Raw genomic sequence first — 19,451 nt, 5'->3', positions numbered from 1 at the left:
TTTGGACAAGACATAAATGAATTCTGGCCATCTCATCTTATCCGAGTATATTTACTAAAATGTCATTATAATAGGAAAATGATTATTGAAGAATTATTCAATTTATATATGATTACTTTGTCCAAATAGAATGTTGGGATTCATTGGAATTTGTATCATTATTTTGTTAATCAATTTCAGTGTGAATTTTATGATTTTTATTAGTGTTAAAGATTTGTTAAATTTTGCATTTTTCTGAAAATTTGTTTCTCGGTATAATATATTTGGTTTGTATTGTTGAATTTTATTTTTTATTTTGTTAATTTATCTAAAATCAAGTTGTAATTAATTTACCCAATATATATATTTTTTAATAATTCAATGGTTAGGGGAGAGACGATTTGAACTATAGACATATCTCTGTTGAAAACACAAGGAAGCATCAATGAGTTATAAGACTCTTTGAAATAATTTACCCAACATTTAAATAGGACAAAATTAGTAGTTACTTTGAATTAAGATCATCTACAGCCAATATTGCACTGCATCATGGTGATGAATTTATGAATTATTTTTCTTGTTGTACCAATATATACGATCCATCATCTAATTTATTCTACATTAATTAATTAGCAAGAAATTATCTTAGAAGTGATGAATAATACTTTATTTAATTAGCTGACTTTATAATTTATTCAACTGGTATAAATTCTCTGCTTTTAGAAGTGAAGGTATAGTTTTCTTTTATATTTTCCTCTTAAGAGAGGAATGCTTTAACCAAATTGGAATGAATGGAGAGGGGCCACATGTTACGACAAATAAATGCCAGGCTAAACAAATAAATTAATAAGCACGTGCCACTTTCATGGTGGTAGGGAACATAGGGCTAAGATCCCAGACAAATCACCTGTTTTTTTTCTATGATTTATAAATTACAACAAACCTGGACGACATACACATTAATCATTTTCTTCCAAGGATGATTTGATTTTAAGTAATAGAAAGTAAGGGAGTCAATACCGTACCGGAGGCTGTACCGGTTTGCCCAGCGGTACGGTATATTTCGGATACCGGTCAATACCGGTGTACCGTTTCGGGTTTACCGCTATTTTTTATATTTTTTAATAAATATATATATGTATGTGTGTGTATATATATTATAATAAATATAAAAGTTTACCATAAAATATTTCCTCAATTCAAAACTAATTATTCATAATTTTAGACTTTAGTATCAATTAAAAGAAAAAAAAAACACACACACACACACAATATAAAAAATAGAAAGTTTAAAAGTTACCATTGCATACTAAGAAAACAAATAATACTAATAAGTTAATGCAAATAAGTTATCATTCTACCCTAACAAAAATTCAAAAATTACAAAACTTAAAAAAAAAAAAAAAACTTTTTTCTGTACCGGCCGGTACGCCCGGTACCGGCCGGTATTGCCCGAAATTGGCCGGTATGGCCGGTACATGGCCGGTACGGCCGGTATTTAAACCGGTACGAAACATTAATATTTCGATACCGGAATGCAACCGATACGGTACGTACTGGCCGGTACGGCTGGTACCGGTACGGTATCGACTTCCTTGATAGAAACAAGTGTAGTTATTCACATGAGACTTGAACTCCGGCAATTGTCTCCCATCTCACGAGAACTTTTTACTTGTGGAGTGACTATCACGTCAATGGTATACGGTGGTTCGCTGACCATTTTCAAAATAACAGATACATATCATCCTAGAAAAGGTATTTGCTTATAATATAGATCCCTTTTTAAATTTTGTAAAACTTAAGTTTCACATCTTCAGTGAGTTCTTATATAATTCATGCTTCTCTTATAAAATTGATTTGATATAAATAATCAAATATCTAAATATGTATGTGCACATGATATGAAAAGCCGCATTTATTTTAGCTCTAAGTTATTTTTATTTAATTTTATAAGCATTCTTTCGTTGTTAGTTTCTACTACAGCAAGGTTTCATGCATACCATTGTACAATAACATTAAAGAAAAAGTCCATCTGATGTAATGTGAGTCCCATTACCATCTGTAGGATCCAATTAAGGTTTGTCTTTTATGTGAGAAAAAAAATATATATAATACATTTGATACACTGGAAAAACAAAATACTTCACCTCAATTTGCAAGATGGTTTTATGTCTTGATTTTTAAAATTTATTTTTTAACAAGTGCATCTAAATGTCTTCAAATACCTAACTACTCTACTCAATGTTTAATGCTCTTAAAATTAATTAATATTTTACTATTTTATAAAGGTGTCACTTGCAAGTATTTAAAAAGAAGTTTCATACACATATACACTTAGATTAGGTTAAAGTAGAAATTTTATCTTGTATAAAAATAAAAAATAAAAAATAAAAAGTTTGGCCGTTTAATATTACAATATCTACTCATTCAATGTTGATTATTGTGGATGTTAAAGTCTCTTCTAATAATTAATCATACCCTATCCACTGAAAAAAGAAAGGAGAAGCTACATCCTTGCAAAGGCTTTATTTATTTATTTTTCTGAGTAAAACTTTATATTAAAAAGAACAAAAAGGAGCTAAAAACAAATTCCATCTGTCTCTATCTCGCAAAGACTTTATGTTTCTATCAAAAGACTGATTGGTCATACTCTACGCATTGTCCACATCACTAGTGATGACACAGTCTCACCTGTGCTTTGTGTTTTGTCATCACCTTCTTTCTATTATGAAGCAGATAGTGTTCTACATCTGTCACATTGTCTATCCATAATCTATGTAACAAGCTTTGCGTAAATCATATATGCAAAACTCGATTTTCTTAGGTGGTTGATAATAAATGCATTCAATTGTGAATGTGAGCGCAATCGTAAAAAACGAACGCTATAGATTAAAACATACTCTATAAAAAAAATTGTAAACGTATTATATACTACCTTAATTAATCCCATATCGGTTATGCACCGAATGTACCTGTTTTAATTGATTCATCTTTTCTTTAGGCAAAAGTGGATTTACAAGAGTAAGAGAGAATGGAAGAGAGCGACCAAGAGATTATTAAAAATTATATATATCTAACACCTGAAGAAATGGAACAGGATGAGAAAAGGAGGGGAAAAACATTTTACCACCCCTATGCTGTGCCTGTTATCACATTAGACGTTTTGTTGTCCATTGCTGCATATCATTATCCTTTCCAACACAACTTCATTGTCTGGCACATGATATTGTGTGAGCCTATAGAGGCATGTAAATTTGGGCTTTGGCTGGCATGCATTTGTGCAACTTTCTTTTCTCAGGTTTCGCTATCTAAAGATTAAGACATCCCCCCCAATCCATCAACTGTTCATGGTCAATTTTTCTTTTTGAGAAACCCCAGTAGCATTTAAAGCATGCTACAATACATTCCACATAAAATTGATTGTTCAATTATTTAGATGCCTGCGAACAAAGTGTTTAGTTTGATCAAATTAATCCTATCCTTTTTTTTTTTTTTTGATAAAATAAATAATGATCTTTATGATATCCGAAGTAAGGGTTCATTTGGATTGAGGAGAGAATAGAGTAGAGTTGGTTGAAAATACTCTAATTTTAGGCCAATTTTACTCTATTCTACTCTACTCTCGCTCAATCCAAACAAACCATAAATGTTCCTTTCTAAGGGTGTTAATATAAAAATAAATAAATAAAAATTACATAGTAGTCACTTATGCCGTGCCATGTAAATAAATTGACAAAAAGATGATACTTATAAGTTGTAGTTATTTCCTACACGTAACTAACCCCCCCCCCCCCCTCCTAGATTAGTGGGGTCATTATTGGCTGATGTAGTTATTTCCTACACGTAACTAACCCCCCCCCCCCCCTCCTAGATTAGTGGGGTCATTATTGGCTGAAAATAACCACCACATATTGCCTATTAGAGAAAAATGGAAGTTTACAAGCAAACTCTCTCTAACAATAATGTAATTCTCTATCAAGAATGACAATTCTCGATTAACGAAAAGATAATTTCATATTTACAAATGAGTTCCGTCTCACATGAATTATCTAAAAATAGACTCTTTAACTTAACTTAAGAGTATTGTAACTGAATCTTCATTTTGTACTTGTGCAATCTTGTGATATGATATTTGCGACTCCTTGTAATATCAATAATGTTGTTTTTGTTATGTTCCTCTTTTCTTGATTGATTACTAGTAAAAGTAGTTTAGGCATGGTAGAATCTGTACTTTTCGTGCAGTACATAGTGCCTTACAGCCACTTAGAATGAGTTTGTGCTCTCTTTTTCCTTTTCTTTTTTTTGTGAGAAAGTTTGTGCTCTCAAACAAGTGGGAGATGATCTTTTATATATATAAATCACCGACTGTTATTCCATTGGTAGCCGGACATGCATAGTGATGGTCAATTTAAAGTAATGACGTAGTGATGGGATCCAAATCACTAGCACGGTCTATAACATAATTATATAAAGGGTTTTTTTTAAAATATCTGCTTATTTTGTTGAAACTGAATTTTTTTTGCTAAAAGTACTGTAGATAAAAGTAAATATTAACAAAAATAATATAGTGAAACTCATGAATAGTAAAAAAAAATACAGTGTGCCCATAAATAATAGCAAAAATAATTTGGCAAAATAATTTTTGCCAAACGGACACAACATGTTTTCATAATTCATATGGATATTAAGTTTGTCAGGGATTGATTAAAAAAAAAAAAAATTTCAAGGATTTTCGTTATTTTGCCAAACGGACACAACATGTTTTCATAATTCATATGGATATTAAGTTTTTCAGGGATTGATTAAAAAAAAAAAAAAAGGATTTCAAGGATTTTCGTACTTGCAGGTGAGAACATGCATGGCTATGCTCTTAGGCGGGGTCAGGGGTTCAACCGCCTTGGCTAGCCCAAAAAATAATTAATAACTAATACTACTAATTTAGAACTTTGCCCTCTTCTTCCCAATTATAATATTTTTCAAAAACAAAAGAAAATATTTTCTATTTTATCCGTATATTTTAAGGGTTGTATTTTTTGGAGAATCAATTAATTGAAGTTTCAAAACCTACAAAAAGAAAATGAAGGTTGAGAAAAAATAATAAATCTAGAGCTTTAACAAAGGAAAGATGGTTCCCATCACATTCTTTTAGCAGGGAATAGTGAAACTTTCCTGCCTTTTAAATTGGGCTAAAATTCTTGTCTTTAAAGGAAGTAAGATTTATAGGTTAATTAGATGAAAATGGAAAGTTGGTCCACAGTGAGAGATATTCATTGCTTTATGATTTGATGGTACACGGAGGATTGATACAGATCCCACACCAAGCAATATAGAGATCGACCATGCTGTGGTTATCACCAAGTTGATGACTTGAATTTGACATTCATGCATCAAGCTTTGATCTCTGTGATGACACGAGTTTAATAAGCTATTGGAAATGAATTTTGCCTTAGCTTTTTGTTTTTTTTTGTTTTCATTGATTGAGATGTTTATAGTAATTAGTATAGAATAGTGTAGTATTCATGAAAACGATAATAGACGAATGACAACTTATTACCTTAGGAAATTGTTCTTCTAAAAAAATATTTAAAGAAATTGTGAACAAAATATAAAAGATAAATTGTGTTTCTAGAATTTTTTTAAATAAAAAATTATACAAAAGCATATTCGAACCACAATCCTAATATAGCTTAATGAAAAGAAAAGGGTTGTGACATATTAAAGATTATATATAAAAAGAACATTTGGGGTACCAAAGTTCTTAAAGTGAATGTCTGGTCATATAAATTTAATCCTTTTACCCCTAACTTTTTTTGGTTCTGATTCTATAAATGGAAGATTTAACATTAGAATTGGAAAGAACCAAAGAACTAGAGAAATGTTGTTATGTTTATAACATTTTCATAATACTTTTACAGCAAATTATATGTGGTAAGTTATTATTGGTAAGGAAAAAAATAATTTAAGTGATAAATTCAAGTTAAAGCCAATAATAACTTACCAAATATGATTTATTGTGAAAATGTTATAGACGTAGTACTTCTCAAAATAAAATATTTGCTCTCTCATGATATTTTTGACATGAATTGAAAACCAAGGACTGAGGATTAGAAAAAACCTACTCAAAAGTCACAAATATATTAATCTTCAAGGTGAAACACCAATGTTAACAGCCATTATTAATCTCGAAGAATGTTATATGGAATATATTGAATGGGGAATCACTAATAAAGCGATCTTTCAAGCTTTAGCAGAAGATACATTGTAGTATTTCCCTGGTATGATTAATACAACAATATTTTCTTTCAAATTTATAATTGCAGTCATAATGTAAATCAGAAATAAAGCGAACATTCCATCAAATCTATTAATTGAATGTGATGCAAATCTGATTACAAGAGTGCTTTTTCATTCTTATACCCGTCGGCAAACCAAACTCCAAACACCTGTCTTGATCCAAAGACTATTTCAATGGATGTTGAAATAAATTAAAAGCATGGTCCAATCTACTAAAGTCCTTGCAAGTTCATTATGAATTTCAAGTTTCAACAAGCAGTCAAAAGAGTTGAGCCAACAAAACTTTGGTCTTGGGTTCGAGTGCCCCTGATCTTCATTAGCGTGCGCATTGGTACTCATTTTCCTTCGTATTGTCCTGTGTTTTGTGTTGAGACTTGAGACATGTTAGATCTAGATCCTAATCGAATAATTTGATAGAAACTTCTCTTTTGTTTGTTTGGCTTGCCGATGCTTTAATAACAATCCCACTTTCATGAATGAAAACAAACAAACAAAGGCATAAGCCATGTTATGCTTGGCTAATCATACTTCCTGGAAAAAACATGACACATAGAAAGGAAAGAGGAGGAAGAAAAAGAAGGCAGGAGCATGTTATGTGAATTGGTGGGGATTCAATGATTCATCCACTATTATCAACCACATTTTGAAGATAAAACTAGCACCACACACATAGGCACATTACTTTTGGCTTCAAGCAAGCTTCTTCACATAATAGACAGGCTAACTTTTTTTGATGAAAATAATAGACAAGCAGGTCAATGTTCATGCTGTATTCTAATGTGCTAAACAAGTTGTGATGGTCGTTTATACGTGTCCATTAGTCTCATGTGAATTAAACTCTTTATGAGACATAGAGGGAAACAAAGGTCCCATGAAAATAGGTTAGAGCGTCACTTGATTGAAATTTGAGAAAACTAAGTGTTAAGAGGCCATATCACTCAGTAGAAAAAACCAATTTGGGTTCTGCTAAAGAACATTATGTCGAAAGGGACCTTTTTAATTCCATAGTTTGAGCACTTTTCTTCCTAGACTTCTAAGCAAGTAGCGCTTTAGTTGTTCATAAAAAAAGAAAGCACTAAAAATTCACATCCTAGAATTGGTTCTTGAGACATACATGGTAGTTGTATGAAAAATACTCCCTCCGTCCCAAATTTTTTGTCTTGTTTGAAAAATCAAACTTTTTAAGGGAACATTATTTATTGTCTTGTCTACCTTTTAAAAATGTATAAGTTTCTAAAATTATCCTTAAAAAAATTTATTTAAAAATTGAATTAATAAATTAATAAGGGTATAATAGGAACATTAGTAAATTAATGACTTTTATTTTTAGAAACAGGACAATATTTTGAGACATCTCAAAATGGAATAGAGGACTAAAAAAATGGGACAAAGGGAGTATATATTTAGTGCGTTTTTTTTCTAACTCGATGGTGAAAATGAGAGACTAAAGAAATTGTTTGTGTTCACAAAATAGTACCCCTGAGGAGTGAGGACAAAGAGTCTCTGAAACAAGTGCAAGGAAAACTTGGGAATTGGCCAAGTTTGAAACTTTGAATGACTTCGATATTGGAAAAATTAACATGTCCCTTTTAGCTTTTGTGTGTCTTTCCAATTTTCAATATTTGTGACAAAAGGTTGACTATACTCTTCAAATGCACTCTTCTCGCATAGACTTTTTCAAATATTGATAATGACATGGCTCCTTCCAAAGTGGTAATGGTGACAGAGTTTTAGTAAAAAAAAATCTTTTGGGAAGTGCGATAGATTTTTAAAGACAAAGATTGGTGACATATTTTTTCTGTCATATAAAATTATATTTTTAATAACATTTTTTAATTAAGTTGATCTTTTTTTACCATTTCTATTAATATTATTTAAGGTTTTCTTTTATCTTTTCATTCTCTCGGCTTGAACTTAAATCACATTCTCTAATTAGTACATTAATCAGTTTTCTTTGTGCATAACCAAAGCATTTAAAATGACTTTCTCTCAAAAAAAATTTAAGTAATCATTTTGTAACTTGTCTTATATTTCCACTTATTTCTATTAATATTTGCATTTTAATTACATTCATTTTATAAACATGTTGCTTCTTTATAACCTAACTTTTTTCTTTTTATTGTATAACCCAACATTCAATATGCTAGAGCATAGTTAGACAATCTTATTATTGTTACAAACTTACGATCACATAATATACTTTTTGCACTTTTTTTAAGTATTAAGTATAAATATTTCAACACTATTACTCTGTCAACAATATATATATATATATATTGTTTTTTTTTTCCTTTTCTTTTGTCCATATTGGCAGGATGGACAAGACTTAGATATGTTGAAGTCTCTATCTTTTCTCTAAAAATAAAAAATAAAAAGAAAAATATGTTGAAGTCTATGTCTTTTAACCAAGATTAGCCCTTTTTCAAAAAAAAAAAAAAAAAAAAAAAAACCAAGATTAGCCTTTTTTTCTTTGATACAATTGGGCCTGGGCCAGAAACCATTTTGTAGTAATAATAATTCAACCAGTATCAGATTTGGTTGAGGGGCACAGTTTTTCTCATAGGGCTGGGCTTGAGACGTTGATGGCATGAGTTCGACCTGGATGAGTGTAAGCCAGCCCAGTGTGAACTTTGTTTAGTAGACCAAAGTTGGCCCTAGCGGACCACAGGAATTTTTTTGGGTAAGTTGGACCAGAGTCCAAAAATTTAAAATTACTAATTGTCCCCAAAAGAAAAGATATTTAAAAATTATGAATTTATTCACTGTGAGAAAAATTAGATTTAAATTATGTACTTAGAAATGTATGGATATATGCACGTATGACAATTTTTTGGTAAAAATGTAAAATTGATTCTCTAATTTTCACATTTTTTCATTTCAGTCCTCTAACTTTCGGTTTTGTCAATTCAGTCTTCTAACTTTCAATTTTTGTCAATGCAGGACTCCATTAGAATTCAGTTAGGAACTGTCGTTAATTGAACCAAAACAATGTCGTTTTGGCTTTTTTTTTTATTATTATTACATAATAAATTTCAGAATTTAAAGAAAAAAATCAGTAAAAAAAAAAAAAAAAAAAAAAGAAGAAGAAAGAAACCGATTCAAAACTCCATCACCGAACTCCAGTGACAGTGCATAATATTAGGAAAAAAAAAGCCTTAAAAGTTTTTAATTTTCCAACCCACAATATAAATCCTTAAATACTCCAACAGAAACCCATCTATTCATTTGAATTGTTCATCTGGGTTTTCGACATTGCTCTCTCTGTCTTGCAAAGATTGGTGGATATGGCCACCGTTGCATGATATCGTTCATCTGGGTTTGCCAACATTTGACCAAGTTCCTTCTCCTCCCACTAGAAATTCATATGGGCTTGCCTTAGTTTCTTGATTGTAATGTTTTGTGCATTTTGGTTTTGATTTCTTTCTAGGTTTTGTGCTAGATTTTTCTCTGATTTGTTTTGATTTCGAGGGAAGTTTCTCTTTTTTTTTTTTCTTTTCCTTTTTTTTATAGATTTTTTTTTGTAATTCCAAATTAAAATAAAAATTAAAAAATGCAAAACGGTGATGTTTTAGGAGTTTTAACGACAGCCACTAACTGAGTTGTAACGGAATCCTACATTGACAAAAATTGAAAGTTAGAGGACTGAATTGACATAACTAAAAGTTAGAGGACTGAAATGAAAAGAAAAAAAAAAAAGTGAAAATTAGAAGGTTAGTTTTGCATTTTTGTCTAATTTTTTTTTTGGTAATAGGTAACTTATATTAAATCAAACAGAAGAGCTAAGATAAAGCCTCTTGTAGTACATGGTAATAGCATCAAAATATAGCAACACAAGAGCATTAGCATCCGAGAATGCAAAAAAAAAAAAAAAAAAACTCTATTTTACAACCTCAAGTATCACTTTATCAATTTTACTATTTCATTTTACAACTCACTCAACATCCTAGTTTCTATTTTTACATACAACTCACTAAAATAATATAAACCATCCCATCAAATAATAATATAAATATAAAGTGAGTGAGACAAAGTGAGAGAGAGAGAGAGAGAAATTGAATAAAATATATTATTTTAGTTTACAAACTCATGAATAGTAAGTTCTAAATATAAGAACTTATTATTCACAAGTTGCAAAAAAATTTAGGTATACATTCTTAGATGGAGCTCTTTTTTAGATGGTTAGTGGCTATTTTAGCAACTTGGGGGGTTTTAGAACCCCCCAAGGCTAATGCTCTAACAAGGTCCAATGGAGGACTATCAAAGCTAATAAAATATAGCACGTATGTAATTGCATATACTAGAACGCAAGTCTCCTTTTGCTCCTACATATAATAGCTACATATAATAGAGTTCAAGAGGCAACAAAACTTCCTTAGAAAAGGATAACAATTTCATTATGGCAGCACAATTTATTGCCATTATGTGAATCTATTACACAAAAGCTAGCAACTTAACAAAAACTATAACTGCCAATAGAAAACATTGCAGGAGAAATGTTTTTTTTTTTTTTTTTTCCTTTTTTACTTGAATTGGTACAACTTGTGTTGACACTGAATATTAGGATTCAACCACTGCTGAATTCCATGAGCTCGTCTAAAATTTAGTGATTGACCCTGAATAGTAGTCAGATGAGATGAAGGAATGAGATGCAATGCCTCTTCTAAATCCATTCCCAATGCATTTTTGAATAGATTCCTGAAAGAATTAGTTGTTGCAATCCTCTCAACATTTTCAGCTCCAATTTCCTGCATTTTCTTCCTATGCTCAAAATACCCTATATACTCAGCGCAAATGGGATCATCTGGGTTCACAAACAAGTTAGGAAGCCAGGCAGATAACGTTGCAAATGAGTCATCTTCTCTAGGCTTAGAGTTATAAGCTTTTGTAGCAGCAACAAGGCCTGCCTTGACAATAGTATTCGCAATCCGAAGTGTATCCTTCACTTTTTGATCCTTGATTCTCTCTATAGGAATAGATAAGAATGGTGGATTGAATAGATATGTTTCAAGATTATAACCCACTTTGATCATGTTCTTTCCTGTAAGCAATGCCATAGCTGACCCCAAGGAATGTCCAGCTAACCATATATTTTCAGCTCCAGCAAAATCAACCATTTCCTTTACATATTTCATTGCAATCTCAAAACGTGTGTCTGATTGAAGTTTGTTAAGAATGCATCCCAGGTCCAACATGAGGTCACGTAATAGTGTGCCTGGTTCAGTGATTGTTCCTCGGAAGGCAATAACATATTTTGGGGTTTCTGTCTTAGAATCATCACAGTAAGAAGCTGGGAATTTAGACTCAAAAATGGCACCAAAGATGGAATTGTCAACATTATCTACAAGCACATCACTTAATTGGAAATCGAAGAAGTCCCACCATCCTGGAGCAAAAGCTTGAGGGCCCTGCCGGTTCTGTTGCCGGTCTTGCTCTAGAATGTATACTCCTTGAACCAAGCTAGCTGCAATAGATCTTCGATGATCTTTGTTCTTCCTGCAAAATTATTGTAACATAGAAAATAGCTAATGAGTTTAGTTATTAATAAGAACACCAATGAGATACATGTAGTGAAAACCCATTATTCCATTAGGCCATAATCATTTTGACAATGAATTGTTATCATACTCTAGTTTAAGTTCAAAGTAAAGTTACAAAATAATTTGCGTTATATCACTATCCAATTATTCTATTTTATACTCCATCAATTGACATTTGTCACGCATACTTTTTTTCCCTTACAAATGACCAAAGTTTAAAATGAAAAAATCAAACATATATTATACAGCAATTAAGATCTTAATTGTGTATTTCCCTAGGTTTCCTTTTTATTCTTCATACATTGTGAGTCACAAAGAGAATGTTCACTTAACTATATTTCCTTGAAAACCACTTTCCTTGGCCTTACATTATGGTCTCAAGCCTCATATATTTTTGATGTATTGCTAACAATTAATATATCATCCTCTAGGTGCCTCAGAATCTCCCTGCAATCAATTCCACCCCATAGACAAGTTAATTATGTATTCGTTTGGCAAAGATTATTTTACTATTCGGCTTATTTTTGCCATTATTTATGAGTCTTACTGTACTTTTTGATACTATTTATGAGTCTCACTGTATTATTTCAACTAACTTTTATTTTTATTTACAGTACTTTCATTAAAAAGTTTTCAAATTCAGCAAAATAAGCAAATCCTAAACAAATTCATAAAAAATGGTCTTACCAGTCTACAACTTTAAAATGTGTTGGTCCTGAAAGGTTGAAAATATCCTCCTTGGCGAGCATTACTCCTTATATTACTTCGTTCATCTTTTACTGAAAGCATTTGAAATGGATCTGCCATAGAGGAAAAGAAATGTTTAATATTAATCGTGAAATTTTTGTTCAGCTCTTGTTGTACTTGTGTAGATATGGGTCTTTAGGTACCATTTAAAGGGCAAGAGAGGATATGTGGTTGAATAGGATAACGGATGCACTAGTACTAATAAAATTGAAGGAAAATGCTAAAGCTATTACAATCAACTAGACGTGAGCCTAGCTGATACAATTAGATGCAACCCATATGGCCATGCAACCCATATGGCCTTACTAACAATCAACTATTAACCACTAATTAAGGCTAATATTAAGCCTACAATATTTCTTAATCCTTTCAAGTAAAGTTATGCATAAAATCTTTTATAGTCAATTCGTGTCAAATTTTAAGGCAACTAAACCAAACAACTTTGCCATTCTTTAAGATTCAAAAAGTTAAAATTTTCCATTCTTTTGCATTATTTGATAATTATCATCCCAAAAGTAAGGTGAAGGGAAAGGGTAAATTAACTTATCAATATTCGTACATTAATGTATCTAATAATATTGCTTCAAACCTAGCTAATTGAACTATAAACATTGGTAGAAAACTAAAATATATTCAAAAGCCAATCCAAATGAAAACCTTTCAAGTATATTCTCCAATTAGATAATCAAATTCCATTTGAAATTCTCCAAATCAAATCTAAACATAGTATGTGAAATATTACCTAGAAAACTCCCATTTTCAGCTGAAATTGAAACATTTTCTATTTTTGCAGTTCAATATTACTAATTAGAAAAGAAAAGGAAACCAACCTGTACAACATGTAATGGTGTTGAACTCCTCCCATTTGAGTCTCTTCTTGTACTTTTTGAGAAAGAGGAAGCTGTAATGATTAAACATCAATTAATAAACACTAATTAAGTACATTTAAAAAAAATTATACATGGGAAGTTCAAAAGAAAATAGCATGAATAGAAATTAGACTTTTTTGTGCTATTAATAGAATAATAGGATTACTGATAGAGATAGATTAGAAAATCATTTTACTTCAGTTGTCTCGGATGAATTCAAATCAATTGTTTTTTGTTTGTTTTAAATGGGCGGTGTAAGTAAAAAGTCTTTCCATTTTGTGTAGTTTTTTTAGTTTTGACAGTTTGTATTGTAATAGCTTTTCACTTGTAATTTTGTTATTTTTTTTTTTTTTTTTCCTTTTTTACTTGAATTGGTACAACTTGTGTTGACACTGAATATTAGGATTCAACCACTGCTGAATTCCATGAGCTCGTCTAAAATTTAGTGATTGACCCTGAATAGTAGTCAGATGAGATGAAGGAATGAGATGCAATGCCTCTTCTAAATCCATTCCCAATGCATTTTTGAATAGATTCCTGAAAGAATTAGTTGTTGCAATCCTCTCAACATTTTCAGCTCCAATTTCCTGCATTTTCTTCCTATGCTCAAAATACCCTATATACTCAGCGCAAATGGGATCATCTGGGTTCACAAACAAGTTAGGAAGCCAGGCAGATAACGTTGCAAATGAGTCATCTTCTCTAGGCTTAGAGTTATAAGCTTTTGTAGCAGCAACAAGGCCTGCCTTGACAATAGTATTCGCAATCCGAAGTGTATCCTTCACTTTTTGATCCTTGATTCTCTCTATAGGAATAGATAAGAATGGTGGATTGAATAGATATGTTTCAAGATTATAACCCACTTTGATCATGTTCTTTCCTGTAAGCAATGCCATAGCTGACCCCAAGGAATGTCCAGCTAACCATATATTTTCAGCTCCAGCAAAATCAACCATTTCCTTTACATATTTCATTGCAATCTCAAAACGTGTGTCTGATTGAAGTTTGTTAAGAATGCATCCCAGGTCCAACATGAGGTCACGTAATAGTGTGCCTGGTTCAGTGATTGTTCCTCGGAAGGCAATAACATATTTTGGGGTTTCTGTCTTAGAATCATCACAGTAAGAAGCTGGGAATTTAGACTCAAAAATGGCACCAAAGATGGAATTGTCAACATTATCTACAAGCACATCACTTAATTGGAAATCGAAGAAGTCCCACCATCCTGGAGCAAAAGCTTGAGGGCCCTGCCGGTTCTGTTGCCGGTCTTGCTCTAGAATGTATACTCCTTGAACCAAGCTAGCTGCAATAGATCTTCGATGATCTTTGTTCTTCCTGCAAAATTATTGTAACATAGAAAATAGCTAATGAGTTTAGTTATTAATAAGAACACCAATGAGATACATGTAGTGAAAACCCATTATTCCATTAGGCCATAATCATTTTGACAATGAATTGTTATCATACTCTAGTTTAAGTTCAAAGTAAAGTTACAAAATAATTTGCGTTATATCACTATCCAATTATTCTATTTTATACTCCATCAATTGACATTTGTCACGCATACTTTTTTTCCCTTACAAATGACCAAAGTTTAAAATGAAAAAATCAAACATATATTATACAGCAATTAAGATCTTAATTGTGTATTTCCCTAGGTTTCCTTTTTATTCTTCATACATTGTGAGTCACAAAGAGAATGTTCACTTAACTATATTTCCTTGAAAACCACTTTCCTTGGCCTTACATTATGGTCTCAAGCCTCATATATTTTTGATGTATTGCTAACAATTAATATATCATCCTCTAGGTGCCTCAGAATCTCCCTGCAATCAATTCCACCCCATAGACAAGTTAATTATGTATTCGTTTGGCAAAGATTATTTTACTATTCGGCTTATTTTTGCCATTATTTATGAGTCTTACTGTACTTTTTGATACTATTTATGAGTCTCACTGTATTATTTCAACTAACTTTTATTTTTATTTACAGTACTTTCATTAAAAAGTTTTCAAATTCAGCAAAATAAGCAAATCCTAAACAAATTCATAAAAAATGGTCTTACCAGTCTACAACTTTAAAATGTGTTGGTCCTGAAAGGTTGAAAATATCCTCCTTGGCGAGCATTACTCCTTATATTACTTCGTTCATCTTTTACTGAAAGCATTTGAAATGGATCTGCCATAGAGGAAAAGAAATGTTTAATATTAATCGTGAAATTTTTGTTCAGCTCTTGTTGTACTTGTGTAGATATGGGTCTTTAGGTACCATTTAAAGGGCAAGAGAGGATATGTGGTTGAATAGGATAACGGATGCACTAGTACTAATAAAATTGAAGGAAAATGCTAAAGCTATTACAATCAACTAGACGTGAGCCTAGCTGATACAATTAGATGCAACCCATATGGCCATGCAACCCATATGGCCTTACTAACAATCAACTATTAACCACTAATTAAGGCTAATATTAAGCCTACAATATTTCTTAATCCTTTCAAGTAAAGTTATGCATAAAATCTTTTATAGTCAATTCGTGTCAAATTTTAAGGCAACTAAACCAAACAACTTTGCCATTCTTTAAGATTCAAAAAGTTAAAATTTTCCATTCTTTTGCATTATTTGATAATTATCATCCCAAAAGTAAGGTGAAGGGAAAGGGTAAATTAACTTATCAATATTCGTACATTAATGTATCTAATAATATTGCTTCAAACCTAGCTAATTGAACTATAAACATTGGTAGAAAACTAAAATATATTCAAAAGCCAATCCAAATGAAAACCTTTCAAGTATATTCTCCAATTAGATAATCAAATTCCATTTGAAATTCTCCAAATCAAATCTAAACATAGTATGTGAAATATTACCTAGAAAACTCCCATTTTCAGCTGAAATTGAAACATTTTCTATTTTTGCAGTTCAATATTACTAATTAGAAAAGAAAAGGAAACCAACCTGTACAACATGTAATGGTGTTGAACTCCTCCCATTTGAGTCTCTTCTTGTACTTTTTGAGAAAGAGGAAGCTGTAATGATTAAACATCAATTAATAAACACTAATTAAGTACATTTAAAAAAAATTATACATGGGAAGTTCAAAAGAAAATAGCATGAATAGAAATTAGACTTTTTTGTGCTATTAATAGAATAATAGGATTACTGATAGAGATAGATTAGAAAATCATTTTACTTCAGTTGTCTCGGATGAATTCAAATCAATTGTTTTTTGTTTGTTTTAAATGGGCGGTGTAAGTAAAAAGTCTTTCCATTTTGTGTAGTTTTTTTAGTTTTGACAGTTTGTATTGTAATAGCTTTTCACTTGTAATTTTGTTGTTCTTTGCTGGTACAACAACAATTTTACCTTTGGAACATTTCCACTCAGTTGAACAAATCTCTTTCACACCCAAAAGGAGATAATAAGGTCAATGACAAAGTAAAATTTCGGAGTTTAAGAAACTGTCAAAAAATGTAATACCCGACAAGTAATTATTAATTAACAAGAAAAAAAAAATGTTGTATTTGTTCTAATTATTTCTTTATATTAAACAAAATGAAAAAGGTCAAGGCTGGACTTGCATAGTTGCAGCGTGTTTGTTATCAATACTTTAATAGAAATGCTTGAACGGTGCGTTTTGCTCTGGTATTTCTAATTTTCTATATGAAAAAAACGATTCGTTTAGCACAAGTAGGATAAAAAGAGAGAGATTCAGTGGAGGTGCGGGGAATCGAACCCCGTGCCTCTCGCATGCGAAGCGAGCGCTCTACCATATGAGCTACACCCCCGCTTGTTGCCCAAGTTATGATAATATATTTTTTATATATGCTAGCGATAACAGAAAAAAGGTAGTCAATTTACTACTCAATAATAAACAAAACCCACCATTCAAATTATGAGTAGTGAAATTGTGAACCCACCACTCACAACTTGACAAGTTGTGAATTTTACTGTGGTCCTAGCATTTTTGTTTACTGCTTAATTAGCGAAAAAAAAAAAATCAATTTGCTTTTGGAATATTTCTCTCATGTATATGAGGAGGCAAGTGGGACTATTAAAGTTGTTGTATGATTTTGAGTGATCAAATGATAAGGACATATGAAAGAGAAAACAATCATGAAAATCTCTTGACAATTACATATTCTATTAATCTCTCGTATTATCATAAATCCATTATAGGTTTTATATACTAAAAAACCTTAGACTAACCCTAGGCTAACTATAAACTAACCTTAATTAATATACATGTTATACAAATTCATGGACCAACAATTGGCTTAGGCCATAATATGTCTAACAGTGGCATCTCAATTTCTTAATTGATGGACTTTTGTAATTGCTGGCAATAATAAAAGTTCTAAAGACACAAACCGCTTTACAATTATTAAAGTAGCATGCTATAATTGGTACTGATAAAAATAGTATAGGTAATAGAACATGTAAAAGCGATGTTATTATAATTATAAATTGTTATGTTAACATTTAAAAAAAGAAAAAGAAAAAAAAAAAAAGGAGTATGAAATATTTTATATCTCTAGTATTATTTAATTGCTTTGAGTCCAACCCCATCTTTTCTTTTCTTCTTCCTGATCTTCTGTGATCCTATGAGCAGTAGAGATATCTAAGATGGTCCTTCGAATTGTTCTTCTGGTTCAATGAAGTCTTATTTGGCAACAAGATTGAAAATAAAATAAAAGTAAAGTTTGAGGAATCAATAATGTCAGTTTCTTCTCCCACTCTTCAAGCATGCATGGTGGACATAGTCGTATGCATTTGTCAAACTCAGAATGTTGGGGAAAAAAAGTTCAGAGTTTTTTTTTGAAAGAACTTCAACCTATGGCATAAAGCCATAAACGTTTATGACTTTATGCATCATACGGCATAATTTCCTCCCAATCAAACATTTATCATTGCCAACCAAAAAGTCCACCCAAACCATTGAAACCAGCGTGGACGTAAAAGTGAAAGGAATAAAGCATTTTTCATTACACGGAAAAGAAAAAAGAAAAAATGCCATCCAATCAAATCCATGGGAGGCAAATTTGGAAGGAAAAAAGCAAGAGTTTGAGAAATGCACTAAAATTATTATTTGACCCCTTTGATTAATATCTTTTTTTTTTCTTGTAAATGTTTGTCTTGAGTCTCTTGATCTTGAAATCTATAATAGGATAAAATTTTCTATACGATAATAATTGTTTTTTTTAAACAAAAATATAAGTAGGTTTTACATTTTTTCTCTCACTTCTAAAAAGATTTCTAAAATATTGAACCAATGAAAATCCAACCTAATTGAAATCCTAAAATGTTTCTCACACAAAAAAAGAAGTTACAAATTTACTAATAATCATTGACAACCAATTTCCATAACAACTTGAGGCTTTAATTTTCTCAAATTAATATTCCACACAGTAAATTATATGATCAAGTGACGTTACAATAACATTTTTAATAAATTAAAATTAAAAAAAAAAATCCAATTTCAGATTGATTATGTCATAAGAAAAATAAGTATTTTTTTAGAAGAATAAGAAAATTAAGTTGATTGGCTATTCTCAATTTTAAAGAGATCTTAACAAATCTAAATACAAAAATTTAATTAGTAATATTGTATCTCAAAAGTAAGAAAAACAGTTTTTTATTTTAAATAGTTACTGTTCTTATATAGTAAGTTAAATAAATATTAGGGTGTAAAATGTATTTATTTATCTTTCTATACAAGTCATTGTAAGAAGAATGGATATATAGGACCCTCAAAAAAAAAAAAAAGAGATATATAGATTGGAATGCAAATTAAAATATACTTTTCACCTAATAATATTCTCCCCCACCTCCCCCCACCCTTCAAACAAAAATAACATGCAGTAATCTATATATATATATATATACACACACACGCAAAACTTAGAGAAAGTACAATTAGAATTTAAAATTAGAATCTAATTTTATGTCATGTGTCTAAATTTATTGGAATCATATCATAATTATCCACTTAAATTTGTGTCATGTGTCCACTTAATTTTTTAATCTTT

At 30.9% G+C, this 19,451-nt stretch overlaps 2 protein-coding genes and 1 non-coding gene across 3 annotated transcripts; all 3 read right to left on the bottom strand.

Annotated features, from left to right (window-relative positions):
• Positions 1-10,793: 10,793 nt before the first annotated feature.
• Positions 10,794-12,559, bottom strand: LOC136067876 (GDSL esterase/lipase At4g10955-like). Its single transcript, XM_065774248.1, has 2 exons — positions 12,498-12,559; positions 10,794-11,766 (listed from the first exon to the last, which is right to left on the bottom strand). The coding sequence occupies exons 1-2, from the start codon at positions 12,557-12,559 to the stop codon at positions 10,794-10,796; spliced, it is 1,035 nt and encodes a 344-aa protein (XP_065630320.1).
• Positions 12,560-13,788: 1,229 nt separating this feature from the next.
• Positions 13,789-15,554, bottom strand: LOC112017964 (GDSL esterase/lipase At4g10955). The gene is made up of 2 exons (XM_024050438.1): positions 15,493-15,554; positions 13,789-14,761 (listed from the first exon to the last, which is right to left on the bottom strand). Exons 1-2 carry the CDS (start codon positions 15,552-15,554, stop codon positions 13,789-13,791), a joined length of 1,035 nt encoding a protein of 344 aa, XP_023906206.1.
• Positions 15,555-17,137: 1,583 nt separating this feature from the next.
• Positions 17,138-17,210, bottom strand: TRNAA-CGC (transfer RNA alanine (anticodon CGC)). Its single transcript has one exon. It is a non-coding gene; the product is annotated as a tRNA-Ala (tRNA).
• Between the last annotated feature and the right edge of the window lie 2,241 nt (positions 17,211-19,451).

This window comes from Quercus suber, unplaced genomic scaffold, assembly GCF_002906115.3.
Source record: "Quercus suber isolate HL8 unplaced genomic scaffold, Cork oak 2.0 scaffold_89, whole genome shotgun sequence".
NCBI lineage: Eukaryota > Viridiplantae > Streptophyta > Magnoliopsida > Fagales > Fagaceae > Quercus > Quercus suber.
The sequence above is the reverse complement of the archived record's forward strand: the minus strand, read 5'-3'. Positions and strand labels throughout refer to the sequence as shown.